The sequence below is a fragment of the Mercenaria mercenaria genome, chromosome 2, assembly GCF_021730395.1.
Source record: "Mercenaria mercenaria strain notata chromosome 2, MADL_Memer_1, whole genome shotgun sequence".
Lineage (NCBI taxonomy): Eukaryota > Metazoa > Mollusca > Bivalvia > Venerida > Veneridae > Mercenaria > Mercenaria mercenaria.
The window spans coordinates 32790145-32817096 of NC_069362.1; the positions used below are offsets into that span (position 1 = coordinate 32790145).

General features: G+C 36.1%; 1 protein-coding gene across 1 annotated transcript in view; it reads right to left on the reverse strand.

Annotated features, from left to right (window-relative positions):
• Window positions 1-26952, reverse strand: part of LOC123563660 (cholesterol transporter ABCA5-like) — a 109367-nt gene that overhangs the window by 9800 nt on the left and 72615 nt on the right. Inside the window, exons 15-28 of the mRNA XM_053525156.1 lie at window positions 26770-26909; window positions 26252-26356; window positions 22728-22868; window positions 19823-19849; window positions 17581-17738; window positions 16794-16911; window positions 15636-15775; window positions 14931-15209; window positions 12926-13057; window positions 11581-11733; window positions 8016-8153; window positions 7595-7684; window positions 7005-7217; window positions 6036-6257 (exon numbers count right to left, since the gene is read on the reverse strand). Coding sequence (XP_053381131.1) covers window positions 6036-6257; window positions 7005-7217; window positions 7595-7684; window positions 8016-8153; window positions 11581-11733; window positions 12926-13057; window positions 14931-15209; window positions 15636-15775; window positions 16794-16911; window positions 17581-17738; window positions 19823-19849; window positions 22728-22868; window positions 26252-26356; window positions 26770-26909 — 2056 coding nt within the window. The remainder of the gene's footprint in view (window positions 1-6035; window positions 6258-7004; window positions 7218-7594; window positions 7685-8015; window positions 8154-11580; window positions 11734-12925; window positions 13058-14930; window positions 15210-15635; window positions 15776-16793; window positions 16912-17580; window positions 17739-19822; window positions 19850-22727; window positions 22869-26251; window positions 26357-26769; window positions 26910-26952) is intronic.

A 26952-nucleotide genomic window follows, 5' to 3' on the forward strand; every position in this document is an offset into this window, starting at 1 on the left:
GGCATTAATTTAAACAAGAGGGCCAAGATGGCCCTAGGTCGCTCACCTAAGAAACACTCCATAACAGTGTAAAACATGTTTGACCTAGTGATTTCATGGAAACAAATATTCTGACCAATTTTCATTAAGATTGGACCAAAAAATTGGTCTCTTGCGATAAAACAAGCATTTTCTTAGATATGACCTAGTTTTTGACCCTAGATGACCCATGTTCAAACTCGACCTAGATTTTATCAAGGCAATCATTCTGACCAAAATTCATGAAGATCAACTGAAAAATACAGCCTCTATCACATACAGAAGTTTTTTCTTTGATTTGACCAAGTGACCTAGTTTTTGACCTCAGATGACCCATATTCAAATTCGACCTAGATTTCATTAAGGCAATCAACCTGATCAAATTTCATAAATATCAACTGAAAAAAACAGTCTCTATCGCATACACAAGATTTTTCTTTAATTTGACCTAGTGACCTAGCTTTTGACCTCAGATACTCCATATTCAAAACCAACCTAGTTTTCATCAAGGCAATCACTCTGACCAAATTTCATGAAGATCAATTGAAAAATACATCCTCTATTGCATACACAATGTTTTTCTTCGATTTGACCTAGTGACCTAGTTTTTGACCCGAGATGACCCATTTTCGAAATCAGCCTAGATTTTATCAAGGTAATCATTCTGGCTAAATTACATGAAGATCAGTTGAAAAATACAGCCTCTATTGCATACACAAGGTTTTTCTTTGATTTGACCTAGTGACCTAGTTTTTGAACCCAGATGACCCATTTTCGTACTTGGTCTAAATTTCAGCAAGGCAATCATTCTGACCAAAATTCATGAAGATCAATTGAAAAATACAGCCTCTATCGCATACACAAGGTTTTTACGTGATATGACCTAGTGACCTAGTTTTTGACCCAAGATGACCCATTTTCGAACTCGGCCTAAATTTCATCAAGGCAATCATTCTGACCAAAATTCATGAAGATCAATTGAAAAATACCGCCTCTATCGTATACACAAGGTTTTTCTTTGATTTGACCTAGTGACCTAGTTTTTGACCCGAGATGACCCATTTTCGAACTCGGCCTAGATTTCATCAAGGCAATCATTCTGACCAAAATTCATGAAGATCAATTGAAAAATACAGCCTCTATCGCATACACAAGGTTTTTCTTTGATTTGACCTAGTGACCTTGTTTTTGACCCGAGATGACCCATTTTCGAACTCGGCCTAGATTTCATCAAGGTTATCATTCTGACCAATATTCATGAAGAAGAATTGAAAAATACAGCCTCTATTGCATACACAAGGTTTTTCTTCGATTTGACCTAGTGACCTAGTTTTTGACCCCAGATGACCCATTTTCGAACTCGGCTTAGATTTCATCAAGGTTATTATTCTGACCAATATTCATGAAGATTAATTGAAAAATACCACCTCTATCGCATACACAAAATTTTTTCTTTGATTTGACCTAGTGACCTAGTTTTTGACCCGAGATGACCCATTTTCGAACTCGGCCTAGATTTCATCAAGGTTATCATTCTGACCAATATTCATGAAGAAGAATTAAAAAATACAGCCTCTATTGCATACACAAGGTTTTTCTTTGATTTGACCTAGTGACCTAGTTTTTGAACCGAGATGACCCATTTTCGAACTCGGCTTAGATTTCATCAAGGTTATCATTCTGACCAATATTCATGAAGATTAATTGAAAAATACCGCCTCTATCGCATACACAAGGTTTTTCTTTGATTTGACCTAGTGACCTAGTTTTTGACCCGAGATGACCCATTTTCGAACTCGGCCTAGATTTCATCAAAATTATCATTCTGACCAATATTCATGAAGATTAAATGAAAAATACAGCCTCTATCGCATACACAAGGTTTTTCTTTGATTTGACCTAGTGACCTAGTTTTTGACCCGAGATGACCCATTTTCGAACTCGGCCTAGATTTCATCAAGGTTATCATTCTGACCAATATTCATGAAGATTAATTGAAAAATACAGCCTCTATCGCATACACAAGCTAAATGTTGACAGACGACGGACGACAGACGCCGGATGCCGGACATCGAGCGATCAGAAAAACTCACCTCAGGTGAGCTAAAAAGTGAAACATTGCGATTAAGGAATCAAGAGTAATCATTGTATTAGTCAATGAATTTTCTGCGATTTCTTGAGTGATGTAAATAGCCAGTATTGACTTAAAGTTGTAATGTTATATATTTATATGTTATAATACATATATAGTATATTGTAACACATTATTACTATTAATATACTATTAGTACTTTCTGTGTAACATTTTCAACATTTCAGGATCATGTTTGTGATATATAATTTACAGCACATAAAATGGAAGACTCTGCTGCCTAGTAAAGTAAACCCGGCGGTGAATTTTTTACATGTCTCTGCCAATGCAGTCATATGATGTGTTAACACAACAAGAGCTGTCGGAGGATAACTATTCAACAGCCTTGTTAACTGAATTAATATAAAGCAGGGCGTCAAGTGCTTTTGGGAGTCAAAAATATAGGTAGGATCCTGAAATATAGGTATTTGGGGGCCAGAAATATAGGATTATATAGGTTGCTTATAATGAAGAAAACAAGTCGGACAAGTGTTTTATCCTCCTCCACCACCTACCAGCACTCTCTTTTACTAAACATAAAATACAAAGGAACAGAAAAAGTGGCTACTTTTATGATTTTAAACAAATAACATTTTAACATATATCTTATTTTCATAATAAACTATTAATTCGCCAACAGACAAAACTTTACCAATACTGGTACTCAAATCAGTTTAACAGAGAATTAGGCAAACCAAGCCATATTGCTAACAACATATATCAGTACATTGTTAATAGAAGTATAAAATATTGTGTTGGGCCTGCATTTGTACATGAATGAAAAAGAAAACAATTATAATCAAACCATCTACAGAACAAAATTACAACAGTTTCATACTTACGAATATCATGATCTCTGTAAACATGATAACACATGGAGTCCCTTGACCCAGGGTCCTATAATATTGTTACATTAGACCTTCTTGGATTTCTTGGCATCTGTTTCTTTATCTTCATTCTTTCTCTTGGATGAATGCTTTTCTGATGAAGGACTTGACTTGGAAGAAGAGGCAGCTTGCTTGTCTGGTTCAGATTTTGAAGTTCTTGTTGAAGCAGTGGCAGAGCTTTTGGAACTTGATATGGCTGATTCTTGTTTCTTTCCTTTGCTTGATGATTTAGAACTACACTTATCTAGTCTGTTAACCAGTAACTGTCTCTTTTGCTGCTCAACTTCCCTTTGGTTTTCACGTACCCTGTCCATTTCCTTTCTTATACCCTCTATCTTTGATGTGGCTGTTACTATCATCATTTGTGCTACAGAAGCACCTTTCATGTCACTACTTTCAACAGCTTTAGAAAGCTTTTTGTTCCCATCTTTTAACAGTTCCTCTGCTACAGTCAACCTTGTCTGAATCTCCATTTCTTTTTTAAGCAGTGCTTTTTCTTTTTCAAGCATGGAGGAGGTCTTATTATTCTCTTCTGTTGCAAGTTCTTCCAATCTTTTCTTTTCAAGCCTTTCTTTCTCTCTCTCCTGTTTCTTTTTCGCTCTTTCTTCTTTTCCTGTCTCAATCCTCTGTTTATACTTGTTATGGGCCATTTTTGCTGCCAGAAGTATTTCACTGTTTAATGGTATTTTGTGAGGTTGCTCATCTACAGGATCACTGAACTTAACTATGTCCTTCAAAGTTCTGATGGCAGTAACAGTTTTCTCACCCAAGGCAACTCTGTCCTTAGTCACTACACTAGTGTTCACTGACAAACTTCTCTGAACCTCTAAATTTCCATGTGGTAATACCAGAGCTTTCTTGACAAGTTGGAGTAAAAATCTGTACTTGAGCTGCCCGCTATCAAGCTTCTTCACAAACACTTGTCTCCAATAATGGTCAATTCTATCTTCTTCTTTCAAATCATCTTCTGTTTGATATACCTTCCATTCATCCACAATATTAACAGTCATATTTTCATCAAAATGCATCTCCCTGGACAAAATTTCAGCATCAATTACAGAGCCTTTTTCAAATCTTCTGACTGGAGACAGGCAACCTAATGACTTTATAAGTTTGTTCTGGAAAGGAAGTCGAGTGACCAAGTATTTTGATACTGAAGTGAAGAATGCTCGAATTCCAAGGATTTCTTTGTGCTGAGCTGCTGATGATTTCATGTTTGATATTTCCTGTCGTGCTTCTCCCAAGACAATATCTTCATCACTAAGCTGATTAACAATACTGAAGTCCTGACACACCAAAATTTCAGTTCATGTCCATTGCCATCTACTTCTGATAGCCACCTATCTCGAAACTGACTCTTATTAGCAGGCATTATGAGGCTTAATTATGAAACATTAAGGCTTGTTTATTCTGAAAACAAAATAAAAACATGTGCATTTCCTATTCACATTTTTATACATGAAAGCTTTAAGAAATGGAAAATATTCCAATTGAAAAAAGAACTTCCATTACTTAAAGCTTTCCTAAAGCTGGGCTGGGCAGGGTCACTACACCTGAAAGGAATACAAATTTCAATGCCTAAAAGGTAACAGCATATTTATAAACTCAATTATCATAGAATCACTTCTTTTTTAATGGTTTGAATGGCCTTTGAATTCCTTGCTTACCACAAAATTTCCAGATTATAGGTATTTATAGGTATTTTGGCAAAATATAGGATTTTATAGGTTATTATAGGTAGAGGGCTAAAATATAGGAAAATATAGGTAAATATAGGTAACTTGACACCCTGATAAAGTCAATCTTTTTTGTTTTTGCTCGGTTAAACGTCGTACCGACACTATTATAAGTCATATGGCGACTTTCCAGCTTAGATGGTGGAGCAAGACCCCAAGTACCCCTCCATGCATTATTTCATCACCACAGGGCACCTTAGTAGAACCACCGACCTTCCATAAGCCAGCTTGGTGGCTTCCTCAAAGTAAGAAGTGATGCTCGAACCCACATCAACAAGGGGCAAGTGATTTAAAGTCAGCGACCTTTACCACTCGGCCATGGAGGCCCCTAAAGTCGAAAAAGAGGCATTATTTTGTAAAAATGCAAAACAATTTGCTTTGCTTTTGCTTGCTTTGCTTTTTGAGCTTAATGCCAGTTTTCAACAGTATTTCAGTTATGTAACGGCGGGCAGTTAATCTAACCAGTGGAGTTGGCAGTTACTTGCGGAGAACAGGTTTGTACTGGTATAGAATCCAGGAACACTGGTTAGGTTAACTGCCCGCCGTTACATGACTGAAATACTGTTGAAAAACGCTGTTAAACCCAAAACAAACAAACAAAACCTAACCAGTGTTCCTGGGTTCTGTACCAGTACAAACCTGTTCTCTGCAAGTAACTGCCAACTTTCCCACATGATTCAGAGGTGGAGGACGAATGATAGCAGACACAATATCCTTTATCAAATCATCATGGAGAGCATACAACCCACCCGGGGATCAAACTCACGACCCCGCGATCCCTAGATCTGCGCTCTCCCTATTGAGGTAAGCAGGTGGGTAAAAAAATGCAAACAACAGAGTTACGGAACCTGTACAATACATATCAACTCATCACAGTGGAAAGTAAGTGAAGTTTCAATCCATTCCAATGCCTGGGTACTGAGATACAAGCTTTTACATAAACTTGACCAAAAAATAGCTAAGTAGAATAAGGTCCATAACTTAGTATAAATGCAATGTGGAGTTATAAATCTTGTGCACTGCATGTCAGAAAATCAGTGAACAAGTATGTGAAGTTTCAATCAATTTCCACCAGTGATTACTGAGATACCAGCATGCATTCTAAGACTCAACAAAATGGTGACACAGACGCTGACGAATGTGTGGGTCCAATAGCTATAACAATTCTTTAAAAAAAAAAAATTAAAAGTGAGCAATTTACATAGTAACATCAGCAAATTGTCAAAGCAAAATCTGCCAAAATGTCCAATCTGTAAACCATACCTGTCCTCTGGTAGGTGCAGTATCAGCTGTCATTACATTCAGTGTTGTACTTTTACCTGCACCATTTGGACCGAGCAGGCCAAATACTTCTCCCACATCTACAGCAAATGATGAATTATCAACAGCCACAAAAACATTGCTATCTTTTCCTTTCCTAAAACATGTGTTTGATCCATTCTTGCTAAATTCTTTCCTAAGGTTAGAAACAACTGCAGCAGGTACCTTAAATGAAATGTTTGGAATGCCATTACTGTCTCCAGTAATACATTTGAAGCACTTTATTGTATTCTAGTAAATTCTGGAAGGAAATCAATATGGAACTCACTAATCTCCTGCCCTTTATCTAGTATGCTCCTTTCAAGGAATAGTTCTATTTATCATTACGGCCTGTAACAGATATAATAGAGCAAGCAAAGAACTGAAGTAAAACTCAGGAAATCATCGTAGTGGCATGTCTTCATATTTCTGCCAAGCTGGGGCGCAAGGGGTATTGCAATTTCCATTACCTTTCATGAACAGCCTCAATCAAACCAAGTCTGCTATTATTTTGCATTCTATGCTTCCAAAGGATCTTCTTACAGATTTTATTTCATATTTCTGCCAAATAATTTAAAATTTAGAATGTACTTTTAAAACCTGAATGTGCCAAGAAGGAAAGAGTTGATCTTGTTCATAAGTCATGCAAATGGTAATTTCTGAATAAGGAATATAGCTGAAGATTACAGAATATAATCATGCACAACACTTGCTTGACAGATTTGATATTTTATAGTCATTTATATCTTCTTTTTTCAAAAACAAACTGATACTTCCATGTGTACTTGGCCTCAAGTCTCTTAAAAGCTTAAATAGAATATCATTACTTCCGATAATGATTTTAAAACTCTGTAAGACAGGAACTATTTTCCTGCACTGCTATAATTGTTACTCAGAATTTTTTCCACAAACAAACGAACAATTTGCACATACCTGAGGTTGTTTCAGTAACTCCTGAACCCTTTGTCTCTCTTTTTTCACATCATCATCTTCATCTTCATCAACTGTTTCCCTGATATTCTCCAGGTTAGAATAACCAGATTCTTCCGTAACTTGGCAACCAAATGCTTCTTTTATACTCCCACCACTGTCTCGTGTATCCAGTAATCTCAGTAACACAGCATACAGCACAACTTGTACTAAGGGCTGAGAACATTATAGTTTGTATTTGAAATAGTAATTCAAATTTTTTTTCATGACGTTTACAATGTATAACTATCTTTCATACACTTTGATTCATGTAAGACATTTTTAGTTCCTTGTTGAGAACATGCAATTACTAGAAAAGAACATAATTTATGTTATGTTATGTTAACTAAATTAAACTTTAGCCCCTGCTCATAACTGAAATACAACCGAGACAGTACAAATTCAGATATTAATATAACAATTGATTAAATAAAAATACAATAAGTAAGTGTCTGCACTGTGGTTTTGACTGTTGTTTTTTTTTACATTTTCTATGATTCAATAAATTATTAAAATTTTTAATACTGTTTAAATAACTGAATCTAAATACTTACAGTAAATATAGCAACAATGATATCCATGGAAAAATAGTCTTTAAAGAGAATATTCTCTGTGTTCATGTGCATCTCTGCATTTCGGTACACCTGAATTATTCATGAAGAAGAATTGTCCGTATAAACAAATGAAAATACAGCAAAAGAAACTAAAATACACATTTACATATTAAACACTAAATAAATCACTAAACTGACTTCTAAGTTATATCATACTTACTAATTTGCCTTGTGAATAAAATAAATAAAGTATCCTACAAATTTACAATTACTTTTGTTAAGCAAAAGATACCAGACTTTCTGAAAACTTAGTACAATACTAAGATAGTCAAATAAAGAAAGTACTTTGCATATATACCAAGAGAACACTCATAATCCAGAGGCATTTTAAATTTACTCACTACCAACAAAAATAACTGACCTTATCAATGTAGAATAATCCACCAAACATGATGTATGGAGAGCAAGTACAGCAGAAAATAATATGTAAAATGCTGGCAATAGATTCACTGGTCATTGAATCAACAAGAGCAACAGGTAAATATGGCATGAACCCTACCTGAAATAACAACAGTATTTCTAGGTGCCTTTGTGTTGTCTAAGCAGTCATAATGAAATCTAACTAGAACTAAATGTGTACCTATAGGAGAGATGTTTGTATACAAATCCACTGTATTTTCTATTTTTAGAACTGATAAGACAGGGATCGGGTGGGCAGACGTCTAAAATTTTTGAACATCACGATGCCCCTATTATATGTCATTTAAAATGGTAATTCGTTTTAAAAAGATATTCTAATACGAAAATGTGAAAATTGCAAGTAATTCGAGAAACTGCAAGTATTTCAAAACTTTTCAAACTTTAAAAATCCATAAATAAGGAAAAAAGTTCTTAAAAATTAAAAATTCCATTCCCATAAGGAAACGATGTAAAAACATTTGTTTTGCCCACCGCCAGATAAACAGGTATTAATGTGTGATGTCACAGCGATCTCTCCTATAGGACACAAGACCAACTTCTGTCACTGTACATGCTTTCATGACTATAGGTGAAATATTTCTTAACATATGTTCAATATAAAATTTAAAGCACTCTGTATATTTCACTAGGTGAAAGAACCATTACTCTAGCCTAGCTGAGTGAAATCCTAAAGAGCAAACAAGGTGAATAAGTTTGCAAGCTTTATAACAATCCTCTAATGTTTTATGATCCTAGGTCAAGTACATTTTGAGACACAGGAAACCAAACTCTATTTTTTCACAAAGTCAAGGGATATAACTCTGGACGTGCAAAGTGAAAAAAAGAAAACCAAATGCACAAATTCACATGCTGGATAACATTACTACATTGTTTCATCTCTAGGTAAAATATTTTTAAGATATATGCAACACAAGTTTTTACAAGCAAATTCGATGAATTGGCATCCCCCGCCGAAAGGGCTTGAGGTGCGGAATGGTAAAAAACATTTCTGGCAAAAAGTTAAGGATGTTATTCAGAAGCATATAATTTCATTAGTCAAAATCATTTTAACAGAAAATGAATGCTTTTTTTTGGGGGGGGGGGGGGGGGGCAGCGGAGAGGTGTGGCAGTGGGGGTGACCGGGTGAGGGTACAAAATTTCACCTGTTGATTATAAATATTAATGGAAAATTAAAAATGAAAAAAAAAACTTGGTGGGGGATGGAGATGCATTATCGGGGTGGTGGGTAAGATCGAGTGGAGTGTAAGATGGGGGAATGGTAGAACACTGCATGCTAATAAATATTCATGGAAGGTTTGAAAAAAAAGTAAAAAGGAATGATTTTTTTTTTGGTGGGGGGGGGGGGGGGGAGGGGGGGAGAGGGGGAGGGTGTGTGACCAAGGCAAGGTGGTGACCAGGTGTGGGTACAAATCTTCACATGTTTGTACTAAATGTTCATGGAAAAGAATGAAAGAAGTTGAATGAAATTCAACCAATGGGTTGGTTTGTTATGTACAAATCTGTAGATTTTTAAACAATTAAAGGGCAATAACTCTAAGGAAAATTGAACAATTGAAAAAAAGTAACCCGCATCATCAAAGTATGTTGTTTCATACTTGTTTCAAGTATCATGAAATTCTATGAAACAAATTGTTATGCCTTTTATGCTTTTTTTTACAATCAAGGGACATAACTTTGGTTTGACTGAGAAAAATTTGAAACAAATCCCAAGTGCACAACTTAATTCACATGTTCAATAATTTACCTATGATAATTCATGACCCTAGGTCAAATACGTTTGAGATATGTGCACACAAACTTTCATGCCCTTTTATTAACTGACAGATGGACAGACATATTGATGAAAGAATTAAGGGACAAAATAGAATTATCTGAATATTCGCATATTTGTTTCTACCTCTATTTCTCCATCAAAAAATCCCAATTTTTATCAAATCAAAGGTGGCAAAATCTGCTTTTACAGGATCAAAGGGGGATAATACAACAAGCAGAGGGTATGTGGTAATTATTAATTATGTGAGGTTTGGTTATTTTGGCTGAGTGTCAAAATAATTTGTATATCTGATGTATTGATAATGTAACACATGAGCACAGATAGTGCTTTACTCCCTTTTTATGGTGTCTATAATTATTGCTGAATTGCTGTAAATAATAGGATATGGGTCATTTATGGATGATCTGGGTTGACTACATTGATAGCTGGATCCCAGCAACACCAATTATGTCATAAACAATAATTAAAGGGAACCAGATATGTGATAAGCAACAACTTGTTATATGATGCCATGTATTAATTTGGACCATTCAGAACGAGTTCTCAGAGTGATCATTCTGTATCCAGCGACTGAACAAGACACATTGGGGATCCAACTAATAATTTATCCCAGTACCTTGATAAGGACGTTATTGCAACTACACTGTCAGGGCTGATATATTATTAAGAAGAAGACATTTGAAGTTCATAGACTAAAGAAGATTTGCAAAATTTCAACAAGCTTTCAAGCTATAGGGCCAACGTTAAGGAGTTTTACCTTAATGGTAGTTGAATGCTATAGATGACAGCAAATATGGGCTGAGCATCAAATGAGACAGAGATCCAGAAATTAGTAATCTTCTCAGATAGTAGGATCCGAGAGTCCAGCTTATAGACCATTCAGCGTTACTGGCGAAGTACAGCCAAGGCATCAGGGACATACCTATATGTTAGTTGAATGCTACATGTGATAGCATATAGGCGCTGAGCATCCAGGAGTCAGGGCAATCATATACAGTTGCGATTTCAATTAAGAGGACAGAGGCCGCGTATCTATGTATGTTGTTGATTCAAAGATATTGTCTGATGGGAACTTCGACAAAAAGACCAGTCAAGTATAGAGTCTCCAGCCTGTAGGTTTTGAACTAATTTTTATCAATTGAAGATGATTAGTTTGAAACATTTAGTAGTTTGCCTGATCCCTAAAATTAACTAGGTTAAAATAGAAATCATTTACAAATCATTGGTACACGAATCATTTAGTCAAGGTAGCCAGAGGAAAATTTATGCATGAGATATTTGGTCTCGCCAGCTATACGTTTTAACGAAGGACATTCTACTTAGTTTGTCAGCTAGCAATTGAGCCCATTTAATTGTTCAAGATACTAAAGACCTAAGCACTTCCATGGGTCATATAATTTGTATCCTGACTCTGTGATGCTTGAAATACTGTGAATTCATTTAATTTCGTGGGCACAAAATTTCGTGGTTTTTGTTAAGACGGCAATTTCGTGGGGATATGAATTCGTGGATTTCAACTTTTGAACATAAATTGAATGGGAATTTTACTTGTTCGTTGGGATTAAATTTTGTGGATTGACACTACCACAAAAATTCGTCACCCATGAATATTAATGATTTCACAGAATAAGCATTTTAAAATCTATTCACCAGATCAAGGGGGAAAAACTGCTTTTACTCGGTCAAGGTGTATAATTTTTGGACTGATTACATATAATGGGTAGCTACTTACAAAGAAAAATATGAGAGGTTGTACAGCTTGGGCAGTCTCCCATTTATCAAATCCGAACGATATAATGTAGGACAGCAGTAAGTTTGCCGGAATACAGGTCAGGAACATCAAAATCAGAACACACATTGCACCTCCTTGTTTTAAACTATCAACCTGAAAAATGTAAAAAATAACATGTCGTTATAACTAAAGTTGTAGCAAATTTCAAGCATCCAAGATGATGATAGGTAAAACCTGAGGTTTGTGTTAAAATAATGATTATATACCAATGATAGCCCATCAAATTTCACTGGTTATGTAATTTCAGTCTCTCAGTAATAGTTTCTTTAACCTCTAATGTACTAAGCTCAAAAAAGAAAGGGGTATTACTGGCAAAGGCAACTTTAAAGCATTTGGCTCCATTTCAGTTCAATAGGCACTGTGACCTTGACAAGTGACATCCTAGTCAATGTTCTTGTGAAGACTGAGAGCTGACTTTTAACTCTTAGCCTGTTGCAGGCGAATTTAACAGCCTTTGCAAACAGCTTGGAACCAGATCAGACGCCGATTAAATCGGCGTCTGATCAGGTTCCAAGCTGTTTGCTACTCTGACAATATTTCTTCCAATTTTGGAGCAAATTGAATGAACTTTACAATTTTAGCTGATGACATTTCCAGCAGACGACAATTTATCTAGCATTCTAAGGGTTAAAACAATACCTAGTGGTCATCTACCTGATGACTTACAATCATCCTATGTGATTTGAAAGCTGTAGTCTAAAGAATTTTTTAGTCATTGTACTGATCAGAAACTGCTTTCAATCTCGAAGTCATTGTAACCTGAGATTTGATCTACTTGTCCCTAAAATCGACACATGTCACTTTACACACACACAATTACATATGAAGTTTCATGTCAGTATGCCAAAAATTTCTCCAATTACTGATCAGATACCACTATCAATCTTGAAGTCAATGAACTTTAACTTATTGACTTCCAAACGAACAGGGCCATCTACTCACCACTGGCAATCATCATAAAAAGTGAAGTTTCATACCTCTGGTCTGACTGTGATGACTCTGTGACAATATTTTATGAGATAATTATGCACAACACAAATTTGGAGGGTTATTTGGATAGACAGTCTTAGAAATGGGCATTTATTGGTATTTCTTTTACTACAAAGTACTTAACAAGTGACAGGAAGTACCCAGTTAGCAGGACAGAATGAATAAAAATTACGGCAACAAACTGTCCTTGGTTACCAACAAATGTCTTGTTTGCTTTGAGGGACTTAAGGACAGACAGACAAAGGCAAATCTAAGGAACCCACGCAAAACTTGCGACGACACAAAAGAGTTTTACCTGCAACATAAAAGTAATGAAAATGACCAACAATGCTGGAATTATGTACTTGATGATATCCATGACAACATAAGCTCCCCAGTACAATCTGTATGGCACCCCTGCTATCCTCAACTGGCTGCGTACTTTGGTCTGTAAAACAGAATTAACATTGATAAAATTTATTCACTTGTCAACTGATGCAATTTGCAATACAGTTCTTATAGCACACATTTCTGATTGCCACTGATTACCAACTAAATCACGTCATGATACATGTTAGATCTGTTTGTTTTGTAGAGATACTGTTTAAGCCACACCAGCAGAACTGATGTCATATTGACACTTTTTATCTTTTAATATTAGAGAGAGACCAAAGGTGCCATTCAGGGCAATATTTCAGATCCCAGCGTGCACCATCACGGCTCAAAAGCTGAGGTGAGAGGCAAAAAATATGAAATAAGCAAACAAACCCTGCAGCTACAGAGGCTGCAATATGTTAAATCTATAAAACTGCAACAAGAGGGCCATGATGGCCCTATTTCGCTCACCTGTTATCATTGCACTTGAGGACAAGAAGGTCCTCAGAAAAAATATCTAAGTCCAAAGGAGAGGAACAACAAAGGGAAGAAATTTAACCAAAAAAAAAAAATCTTACAAGGTATAGATATGTTAAAATACACCTAAAAATTGGAGGTACCATCCATGTTGTACCACAGACAACTGGTCTCGTGTTTTCACTACGGCCAATAATAAAAAAGTTACTAAAAATAAGTTATTTATAGTAACGTAAAAGGGAAGTAATAAAACAAAAATATTATAAGTGGACAAAAGAAGGATCTACCAAATAAATCTGTTGACATAAATGAAATTTCAGATCAGTATCTTCAGTAGTTATGGAGATATAACAATTTTAATTTGAAATAAAGGGAGGTAATTTGACATAAAATCAGTCCATAGTTATCTACCCTGATTGTCTCAGTCCAACTAATAACAATAATGAAATTTCAAATAAGTCCTGTAAGTACTAACTGATATAAATCATAATTAAAATCCATTTTGATCACAATCAGGGGAGGTAATCAGATATAAAATAACTGGAACCTATGATTGGATCTGATTTATCATGGAATTCAAGATTTATTGTTGTTAAAGATATTTTGGAAGTTTGTATCAAATAAAACCATAAATAAAGTCTCTATATGGCTGCAAAAGCCAAAATAGCCGATTTTGGACCTTTAAGGGGCCATAACTCTGGAACCCATGATGGAATCTGGCCAGTTGAAGAAAGGAAGCAAGATCTTGTGGGGATACAAGTTGTGTGTAAGTTTGGTTAAAATCAAATCATAAATGAAGCTGCTATTGTGCAGACAAGGTCAAAATAGCTAATTTTGGCCCTTTCAGGGGCCATAACTCTGGAACCCATTAAGGGATCTGGCCGGTTCAAGAAAGGAACTGAAATCTTATGGTGACACAAGTTTTGTGCAAGTTTGATTAAATTCAAATCATAAATGAAGCTGATATTGTGCAGACAAGGTCAAAGTAGCAAATTTTGGCACTATCAGGGGCCATAACTCTGCAACCCATAAAGGGATCTGGCCAGTTCAAGAAAGGAACCGAGATCTTATGGTGATACAAGTTGTGTGCAAGTTTGGTAAAAATCAAATCATAAATAAAGCTGCTATTGTGCAGACAAGGTCAAAATAGCTAATTTTGGCCCTTTCAGGGGCCATAACTCTGGAACCCATAATGGGATCTGGCCAGTTCAAGAAAGGAACCGTGATCTTAAGGTGATACAAGTTGTGTGCAAGTTTGGTTAAAATAAAATCATAAATGAAACCACTATCGTGCAGACAAGAAATTGTTGATGGACGCACGCACGCACGGACGACGGACGAAGGGTGATCACAAACGCTCACCTTGTCACTATGTGACAGGTGAGCTAATAAAACATTAAAGACAACAACCAAAAACGTAATTTCATTTGTTGTTATTTGTCACTTCTCTAAATCAGAACAATGCTTACCTGCCTGTCTACCACAATATCTATTCCAAAGCCTGAGGGAATCACTACAAATGCCATTGCCAGTAAAATCACTGATGAAAATGCCTCATTGCTCAGTGCTACTTCCTCGAAACTTGCAGGCCATGGCAAACTACTTGTACTTATGAAACTACTATTGTCAGTTTTTCCTGTCAAATATTCTTGAATTTTAAAGACGCTATTAGTCATCAAGTTTACTATGGCAGGAATGGCATGTATGGCACTGTCATTGTATAAAGCTGTAAATCCTGTTGCAACACCCTGAAAAATATCACAGCTGTCTGCAAGATCCTGCTCATTTTCACTCTCCTTCAATTGACACAGACAGTATAAACAAATAACAACTGCTCACATGCAAGTGTGTTTTATGTAGGTCTTTGTGAACTTGACTTTGAGTTAAGAGTAATGGTACTCAGGTGAGAGATAAAGTGCCAGCATGGCCACTCGTATTTTTGTTGTTTTTTTTGGGTGGGTGGAGGGGTGGGGGCGGGGGTGGCTTTGTTAATTAGTTATGGTTCCATACAATTTCCTATTTACATTTTAACCATTTCCTTTTCTATCTTCTGAAACTAATCAACAATAGTACGATTGGCAATGCATACCATATCTTATTTTGGTCATTACTGTGTGCAGCTATTTTAAAATTATTAGTTCTATTCATTCACAAAATGTAACGTATTAGTATACCTGAGAACTAAATTCAAACTTTGTGAGGTTTATACCAAGATAGTGAGGTGCAATGTTCATCAATGAGCTATAATTGTCCAACTTCTCTATGTTGTAAACAGCAGACAAATTCCCAAGGAAGGATCTGGATGGTAATGAATCTGAAATGAAATCATTTGAGCCACACCATGAGAAAACCAACATAATGCATTTGCAACCAGCCTGCGCATCTGTGCAGTCTGGTCAGGATCCATGCTGTTCACTAACGGTTTCTCTAATTGCAATAGGCTTAGAAAGCGAACAGCATGGATCTTGACCAGATTGCGCGAATGCGCAGGCTGGCCTGGATCCATGCTGGTTGCAAATGCACTATGTTGGTTCTCTCATGGTGCGGCTCATTTTCAAGGAAAACATTTATACATTACCCACCAATTCATCTTATTAAACCAAGTTTAGTAAAAACATTCCAAACTTCTATCTTAGTACAAGTCTCCTGTTCAACAGAACACTGAAACTGAATTAGGTGAAACAGAACTTGTCATTTTAACATTTAAGCTCGGCATGCATGAAGTGGACAAGGACAAGATCAGGCTAATTATGTTCTTGAGATGTTGCAAACTGTATTTACAGTCAGTGATTTCATACTAATACGTGTGTTGTACATGTTTGTTTGTTTGTTTTGGGTTTAACGCCGTTTTTCAACAGTACTTCAGTCATGTAACGGCGCGCAGTTAACCTAACCAGTGTTCCTGGATTCTGTACCAGTACAAACCTGTTCTCCGCAAGTAACTGCCAACTTCCCCACATGAATCAGAGGTGGAGGACTAATGATTTCAGACACAATGTCGTTTATCAAATAGTCACGGAGAACATAAGCCCCGCCCGAGGATTGAACTCACAACCCCGCGATCCGTAGACCAATGCTCTAACCTACTGAGCTAAGCGGGCGGGTGTGTTATACATGTATGTGCCTATGTAAAATATCATTCATTATTTCCTTAAGCATCAGTGGTGTCATAATTCAGAACACAACAAGCAAAGTCATTACATTATGTATACACTATGGATTTACTGTATGCACATACCTGTGTATGTGTGCACATACCAGTATGAAATCAAAACCTCTCTTTGTGATTTCATACTTGTACGTGTACATATACATGCCTTATACCGACTCACCAACATCATCATGCACCAACAGTGATGGTATAGGACCAAATCTTCCCTTGGTTGAAGGGCTATTCTTCATCTTACTGTAGTAGTACGGGCCTATTTCAAGAGATTTAGGATTGCTTCCCTAAATTTAGAAAAACACAATAATAAATTATCTACCGTATAAGAAACGACATTTACAGAAAGTAAGCAATCACTAATACAACAGTACTGAACTACAGGAGGGAGATATTTTGCCGAAAGGACTTTCACTCCAAACTCCTTGGTTTTCATTTCTTTCAAGTGATGTTACCACGAATGGTGACTGCACATGTAACAACTTTTTTATTCATTTCATAACAATCAATCTTATTGCAAACAATTCAATACAAAAATAATTTCATATTTTTGCTAAATATTTATAATTATGTATTCATACATTGATATTACTGAAGAGAATTAACATTCAAGGTGTATATTATTGTGAAAAATATATTTTAAGTAATAAAATTGACACATACAGAGCTGGTATAATTCAAATGTTTCTCTCAAGTGTATACATCTAAATGGCACTTGTCATGAATCAGGAAAACTCAGGCTTGGTTCAGGTAAATCATGCTTAGTTCAGATGAAGTCGGGCTTGGTTCAGGTAAAATCAGGCCTGGTTCGGGTAAAGTCAGGCTTCATTTAGGTAAAGTAATATTTGGTTCAGGTAAAGCCAAGTAAGTCATGCTTGGTTTTTACTTAAATACATTCTGATATCTGAGGTCTACATTCAGAGGATAATTCAACCATTGTAATATAATACACTTACCTCAAGATTATTCTTTGAATTCTTATTTACCATCAGTCCGATTACAACTAATATGATTGGAAGAAATAGTTGGTAAAACAGTAGCTGTCCATTGCGTTTGTTTCTGAGAAACCTGATCTTAAACAATGCCTTAAATCTTTGCATGGATAGTGCAGTTCCTGCAAACAATGTATGGAGGTATGAGTTACATATTGTAAGAATGAATGTCAACTCCTTTAGTATGTTAATTTTATACTAATAACAAAGAACTGAAATAATTCCCTATTTAGGTAACTACAAATTAAATTATGTTTAAATGGTTTTAAGAGAAGTTATTTTAAAACCTTCTATTATATAAGCTTGCAAATAAAAAAGCATTATAGAAAAACTTCCCTTAGTGTTAACATTAAAGAACTATAGCCACAATGTTAGGCAACAAAGTATGCATAACACACAATATGCACCATTAACAACAGTAACATGCAGGCAATACAAATATTTTCACAATATGACTATAGCACTTTTCAAAAATGGGGGACATAATTATGTCCCCCAAAGGTTAGTATTTAGGGGTTATTTGAAATTTCAGTGGGGGGGGGACATAGTACTTAAAGTAATGCATTATGTAATGTTGTATACTTTATCTATATAATTGGTTTGTTCGGAAGATCCTATGATTATTATTATACTTAGTCTAGTTTTGTCTGATTTGATCCGACATTTCACATATAAAATATTAGTCTTTTCTTTGAGCAGGTACTGTAATTTTGACACACTTAGATTGTTACTTTTTTTTCTCTACTTAAGTATGGCAAATTGTCTTGCAGCTGCTAAAATGTTATTCTTCAGTTAGCTGACCAATTCGCTACTTTTGATAGGTTTGCTAAAATAAGACTCTATTTTTAGTTAAGAAAAACACCCACATTTTCTGAAAATGAGACTGAAAGTCCTGGATGGTTGACATGGACTAAGTTATTACCACTGCACCATCGATGGCACAAAGTAACAATTTTTTGGAGTTATTTCAGACAAAAATGTACCAAAACGCAAGATTTTGTGCTTCAGGGAAAACCATGCTATAGTAAACGGTTATCCAATAATGTTCTGTGAATACATTAAAAGAAGATGACTTTTATCAGGCTGTCGATCATCAACAAAGCAATCGCCAGTCCTTTAGTTTTAAAGGCTAGGAAAGCTGTGAAGGTAAATGTGTAACAAAATCAACTTAGCTGTCAAAGGAGTGACAAATTATATCCCCACAATATGGCGTTGTCACAGAACTAAGTCAATGTCAAAGCCAAACTTGCTTCACCTTTGACCTACTGACCTCAAAATCAATATAGGTCATCTGCTGGTCATGATCAACTTCCTTATGAAGTTTCATGATCCTCAGCCCAAGCATTCTCAAGTTATTGTCCGGAAAAGGTTTAAATGCTCCGGATCACTCTGAACTTTGACCTTTGGAACTCAAAGGGGCTACCATGACCCACCTCCCTATTAGGTTTCGTGATCCTAGTCTAAAGCGTTCTGAAGTAATTGTCCGAAAATCCTTTTATATGTTCCAGGTCACTGTGATTTTATCATGTTTCACCTGTTTACAAAATATTATGATCCTAGGCCCAAGCATTCTCAAGTTATCATCTGGAAACCATTTAACTGTTCCAAGTCCCTGTGACCTTGACCTTTGACCTACTGACCTCAAAGTCAAGCCTGACCTGTATTTCATGATGTTACACCTATGTACCAAAATTTATGATCCTAAGCCCAAGCAATCTCAGTTATCATTAGGAAACATATCCGTCTTTTTTTTGAAGGTGGGGTGCAGGGGGCATAACAATCATTTCATTTGAGAAAAATCTTAGTAAGGGTGCTTCTGGCCACGTTTGTAGAACTTTCATTCAAAAGAGTTTCTGCTTTTTAGCAGTGACGGGTACTTAGTAATAATCTGGACAGACTTGAGAAAAGTATCGCTACGGATGCCAAAAAAGATTAAATTTTGGTATATATTGATCAATAATTTCATGCAATGTTCGAGAATTACAACCAAAAATGTTGTGTCAAAAGTACTGATATCATGCACTGTGTACAATTAGCAAAACAAATGTGCAAGCAGAATTAGGATTTTCACAATACAGCAAATGCCTTTAAATATCCTTTGCATAGCATTTGAAGGTAATGAATTTAATCCAGTTGTAGATCATCAGCTAAGCAAGCTCCAGTTCTATAAAGTCAAAACACTAAGAACACTGAGCATATTTCCTACCTGATTCAGGCATATGCCTGAGCTGCACTGCAAACAAATGTTAACATCGTTAAAAACGAAAGCAACTAAAACCATAAATATTAAAAGTTTGTACCAAAATAAACAAGAGCTGTCACTAATGGTGACAAATGCCCCCCGCAGGACCTTGACCTTTGACCTGGTGACCTTGACCTTTGACTTAGTGACCACAAAGTCAGTAGGGATCGTGTACTCAATAAGTACTATCAGTATGTGAAGTTTGAAGGTCCTGGGTGCAGTGGTTCACAAGTAAAGTGCCTTCATGCAAAAAGTTAACGTTGTGACGAACGTACATTGTGATGAACGGACGGACAGTTGGAAACTAATATGCCTCCCTTCGGGGGCATAAAAATAAAAATAACGTCCGAGGCTCAGTGTATGATAAATAACAAGAAGGCAGTAAGTTGCTCACCTCACCTTGAATATTTGACCTTGATTCCAATCAAGATCCATCATTTCGTGAACTGTAGTTCAAACATCTATAAATTTTAGCTACTATGGTCCCTAAGCGCATTCAAGCAAAACAATTTGAGGAGGTCCATTTAAGGGTACTTCTGACCAAGTTTATAAAACTTCCATCAAGTGGTTCATGAGAAGAAATCATTCAGAAGTGTTTGAGTTTAAGCCCAGATGACTATTTAGTAACTATCTAAAATATACTTGAGAAAAGTATTTCCAAGGATTCTGTAGTATATCTGACAAAAATTTCATAAGTTTTTGAAAAGATTCTTTGCTACTATTAGCTTTGATTGCCATAAGTGCAGTCATGCAAAACAACATGAAAGTGTTATCAAATAATTCTTCTGGTCATGTTTTAATTTGGTGAAAGTCTTTTCAAATGTTCATGTTGAGAAGAAATTTTTCAAAGTTTTTTTCTATTTTTAGTTCCGGCAGTCAGTCAGAGCTATCTGAATAGACTTGAGCAAATCCAACACAAGCAATTCATGAGAAGTTGTTTAAAATTTTCCATCAATAGCTTTAAAGTCATATGAAAATGTGAGGTCATGATCTCCTTGGACTCAACCCAAACAATCCTGACGTTGCAGGTTCACAATTTATCATATAACACAAGTACTTGTTTTTCCAGGAAGCAGACTCAAATGTAATTCCAATAAGATTGGTGCTGTCATCACAACATGCAAGCAAACATAAATTAGTATAAATAAAAAAGAAAGCAGTCCAATGTCTGAGCCATCTGAATTAAATTTGAACAGTTCATAAATGTCTATTCAAATATATAACATAACAATTTTGGTGAAGATCATCAAGATTAACATTCTGACTAAGTTTCATGAAGATATGGTCATAGATGTGGCCTTTTCAGTGTTAACAAGCTTTTTCTTTGATTTGACATGGTGACCTAGTTTTTGACCCCACATGACCCAGATTCAAGCTTGACCTAAAGAGCATCAAGATTAACTTTCCGACTAAATTTCATAAAGATTTGGGCACAAAGTGGTCTCTAGAGTGTTCACAAGCTATTCCTTTGATCTGATTTACTGACTAGTTTTTAAACCCACATGACCCAGTTTTTAACTTGACCTAGAGATCAACTAGACTAACATTCTGACCAAGTTTCATAAATATTCGGTCACAAATGTGGTTTCTAGCTTGTTCACAAGCTTTTCCTTTGATCTGACCTACTGACCTAGTTTTTGACCCAACATGACCCAGTTTCCAACTTGACCTAAGGATCAATCAAAACTAACATTCTGACCAAGTATCATAAAACTGGGTCAAAAATGTGGTCTCTAGATTGTTCACAAGCTTTTCCTGTGATCTGACCTACTGACCTAGTTTTTGACCAAACATGACCCAGTTTCATACTTGACCTAGAGATCATCAAGACTAACATTCTGAACAAGTTTAATAATGATTGGTTCAAAAATGTGGTCTCTAGAGTGTTCACAAACTTTTCCTTTGATCTGACCTACTGACCTAGTTTTTGACCCCACATGACCCAGTTTCAAATTTGACCTAGGGATCATCAAGACTAACATTCTGACCAAGTTTCATAAAGATTGGTTCACAAATGTGGCCTCTAGAGTGTTCACAAAGCAAATGTTGACTGACGACGCACGACTACCATGGACGGCGCACGACGGACGCCGAAGGATGCCAGACAATGACCGGTCTCAATAGCTCACCTTGAGCACTTCCTGCTCTGGTGAGCAAAAAATAATTAAATAATGAAAAGTTTATCTTAGTGGTTCCAAGTTGCATTCCTTTTTCAAGTATATTTCTGACTACTACCTCTGTGCTATTATTTTTTCACCTGTTTTAGGTTATTTGTTCAGCAGCTCTGTATGTGCATACATTGACAGGACATCTTTTTCCATGAGGATGTACGGGCCTCTGCTTTCTCTGACTGGGACTTTCCCTGTTGGATTTTTAGTGAACATCATCTGATTTTATCAGAGCAGAACGTTATAACGTTATAATTAATTTTGGCAGCTCTGATACAGGACTTCAAGCATAACATTTCTACCACTGGTTGCCTGCATCCGGAATGGTAACATAACTACACATTTATGTCTTACTTTAAAGTACTGTTTTTCCAAAAGTGGCAACATAATGGAATGTTCATGACTTACCTTCCAGATTTATCTTTCCACCACCTGAGGCTTGCTCACCAAGTGGCAACATAATGGAATGTTCATGACTTACCTTCCAGATTTATCGTTCCAACATTTTAGGCCTGCTCACCAAGTGGTAACATAATGGAATGTTCATAACTTACCTTACAGTATTATCTTTCCACCATCTGAGGCCTGCTCACCAAGTGGTAACATAATGATAATGTCCGTAACTTACCTTCCAGCATTAACTTTCAACCATCTACGACCTACTTATCAAATAGTGGCATAATGATATACTCATGTCTTACCTTCCAACAAGGGCTTCCCACCATCTAAGGGCTGCTCACCAAGTGGTGCCATACTAATATGCTCATGGACCTCATTCTCAGTGTCATTCACAAGTCTTGTTTCCATAACTGATTTTGGTTCTGAGAGGTCAGCATCTTTTTCTGTTTGTGTACCAAAAATGAATTAAAAAAAACATACATAAACAATCTACATTATGTAATTTAGAAATAAAAAAAAAACAACAGAAACTTAGCCAAATAAAGGTTACATTATTCCTTTCTCTACATTTGAAATGACTAGTCTATCAAAGAAACTTCTCCAGAACAAAAACAAAAGCTGTCATTAAAGGTAACTGCATGATACTCCACAAAAATTTTGAGATCAAGACCTATGCCCCTTCCTTCAAGTGTAATCTTGACCTTGAACCTACTGGCTAAGGTTGTATACTCTGCATGTCATTTTGGTGAAGCCAACAATTGTCATTAGTTTTATGAAAATTTTTCCAGTGGTTAAGAAGATAATTACAAAGCAGACACAAATTTGAGATATCTGATCTTTACATCTGTGACCTGGACCTTGGACCTATAACATGAGTTTGTGCACTCTGCATGTTGTCTGGATGAGATTAATTATTGGTGCTCATTTTAAGAAGCTCATTTCATGCAGCAAAATGCATTCTAGCAGTTACAAAGAGATGGAGCAGACATGAATTTAAACCGTTTGATCTTTGAATTCTAAACGTGGCCATGACTTTGGAGTTAAGACTCAGGTAATCTTAACTCTGCATGTTGTCTTGATAAAGTTAAACACTTGACACTGGTTTTATGTGATCTTGACTGGAAAAATATTTGATGCAAGTTTCGATGGTACCAATTTACAGCTGGGTAGACTGAGAAAAACATGATAAAGTGCCTTGCCCAAGGACACACTGCAATGGGAGTAGCCAGGATTTGAACCAGGGGCCTTCATCTCTGTAGGAAAGCATCTTAGCCCTCTAGACCAATGCGTCCATAAAGTTAAGCTATTTGACCTATGGCCTAAGTGTGACCTTCACCTTTAACCTAGATGCCTTGATAGTACAGCCTGTTCATCGTCTTGGTGTGATAAATATCTGATGCTAGCTCTGTGAAAAACTTCAAATGAAGGTAAGAAGATATGGAGTGGACATAGTCAAACTATTTTCAGTTTTCACTTCAGATGTGACCTTGACCTTGAGTTGTGCGCTCAGCATTTTGCCTTTAAGAAGTAAACAACTGTTACTTGATTTTAGGAAAATCTTGCAAGTGCTACAATATGGAGCAGACACAAAGTTAAGCTATTTGACCTTTAACCGCCAATTGTGACCTTGTGACCTGGTTTATGCACTATGCTGCCTTGATGAAGTTAATAACTGATGCAAATTTTATGAAAATCTTCCCAGCAGTCAAGAAGATATGGAGTGGACAAGAATCCAGATGGACAGACCATACAGACTAACAGAGGGTCATATAGCCCCCATATACTTTGTTAGTTGGGATTAAGTGTCTAAACAAATGTAATATGCTGCAAGTCAACTGCAGTCTTAAAATTAAGAAATGTATATATATAAGAAGCAAAAACAACATTAAAAACAAGAGGACCATAAAGGCCCTGTATCGCTCACTTGACCTACTGACCTTGAGATCATCAAGATTAACATTCTGACCAAGTTTCATTAAGATATGGTCATAAATGTGGCCTCTATAGTGTTAACTAGCTATTCCTTTGATTTGACCCGTGACCTAGTTTTTGACCCGACATGACCCAGATTCAAACTCGGCCTAAAGATCACCAAGTTTAACATTCTGATTAAGTTTCTTGAAGATAGAGTCATAAATGTAGCCTCTAGAGTGTTAACAAGCTTTTCCTTGATATGACCTAGTGACCTAGATTTTGACCCCACCTGACCCAGATTCGAACCTGTCCTATAGATCATCAAGTTTAACATTCTGACCAAGTTTCATGAAGATACAGTCATAAATATGGCCTCTAGAGTGTTAACAAGCTTTTCCTTTGATTTGACCTAGTTTTTGACCCCATCTAACCCAGATTTGAACTTGAGCTACAAATCATTAAGATTAACATTTTGACCAAGTTTCATTAAGATATGGTCATAAATGCGGCATATACAGAGTAAACTAGCTTTTCCTTTCATTTGACCTGGTGATCTAGTTTTTTATCCTACATGACCCAGATTCAAACTGGACCTTAAGATCATCAATATTAACATTTTGGCCACGTTTCATGAAGATACAGTCATAAATGCGGCCTCTACAGTGTTAACAAGCTTTTCTTTTGATTTGACCTGGTGACCTAGTTTTTAACCCCAAATGACCCAATATCGACCTCGTCCAAGATTTTATTAAGGATAACACTCTGATCAAGTTTCATTAGGAAAATTTTGACCTCTAGAGTGTTAACAAGCTTTTCCTTTGATTTGACCTGGTGACCTAGTTTTTGACTCCAGATGATCCAATATTGAACTCGTCCAAGATTTTATTGAGGGTAACATTCTGACCAAGTTTCATTAAGATTGGGCAAAAATGTGACCTCAAGAGTGTTAACAGTCAAATTGTTGACGATGACGGACGGACGATGACAGACGACGGACACAGGGCGATCACTAAAGTTCACCTTTGAGCACTTTGTGCTCAGGTGAGCTAATAACAAACTCTGGGATTTAACAAGTTAACAACAGACTAACACAAAATATCATTATAGAAGTCAGTAAGACCAGCCTAAGAAAATAATCACTATTTAAAAGTAAGATGTTTATTTCACAAACCTTCACTAGCTTTTTTTTAAATTTGACTCGTTCAAATAACTTACTGTATTTTAAATATCTATATTTAATGTATTGGGTGTGTTCCTACAGACAAAACAACAACAGCCTTTGAATTCTGATTTCTATGGGATCTATTGACCCCAATGGCCAAACAATTACTGCAGATGTCATGTTCAATTGACATACTTGTTAAGGTATGTCAAAGCAGATACATGTATTCTACCTACGAAAATCTTACATTAGCTGGAAATTTAGTTGTTCAAACAACCTCCATTAAATGGTAGTTGTGATCTTTCAAACATTTAACAGTTCAATAGTAAGCAACACTGGAACAAATGGAAGAATATTAATAGAAAGAACAAGAGCTGTCACTAATGGTGACAAATGCCTTGACCTTTGACCTGGTGGCCTTTGACCTAGTGACCCCAAAGTCAGTAGGGGTCGTGTACTCAATAAGTACTATCAGCATGTGAAGTCTGAAGCTCCTGGGTGCAGTGGTTCGCGAGTAAAGTACCTTCATGCAAAAAGTTTACGTTGTGACGAACGAACTAACGAACGGACGGACAGGTGAAAACTAATATGGCTCTCTTCGGGGGTATAAAAACTTGAATCTTTGATTAATATCCGTATGGGTGTGATACATATGGCTATGTTTAAAGTAAGCACAGCCATACATTTCATATCTAAACAGACACTAATTAACCATAATTAGTTTTCAGATGATAAACGAGTCATACATACCAAGTTCTAGAAATACTTCCTCAAGTGTTGTCATTGAAATACCATAGCTACATATACCAAGATTATCATCACTGCCAACTGTCTCTTCAAGAGCCTTAAACAGTTCTATAAAATTACAAAAACATTGACTTAAACTGTAAATGACAATAACACAAAAATAATGCAGTCCCAATCTACTAAATTGTTCTGTCGACAAAGTCTGCTGAATGACAATATCCAGTTGTTAATTTCATACTGCATTACTCTCATATGTTTCATATCTAAGAGAACATAAATTACACAATTTCTACTGATATATACACACCAGACCTCTGGTTTTAGTTGCTGTTTTAGTGTTTTAATCCACTGTATGAACAACAAAAAAAGATTAAGCCATTTGGCCTTAATTTCATAACCCCTTTTGATTACTGTTTACAGTTTTGAAAAGAAACATATGAATTTTTCTTCTGCTGGTACTCTGTACTAGGTAAAAGTAAGATACACTGTTGTAAAATGTTCTCCAGTATTTCTTGACTTACCTGCGAATTTAGAAACCTGTGCCAGGGGTAATGTTATATCTAGTTCCTGACCATGGACTCTGTTTGTTTCAGCCTCCGGTATGAAGTCACGTATAAGACACTTTATTCCGTCTGCATCCCCATCCTGGTCCACAACCACACTGAACAGATATTACAGAACTGTACTTTTTTTGTAATCTAAAT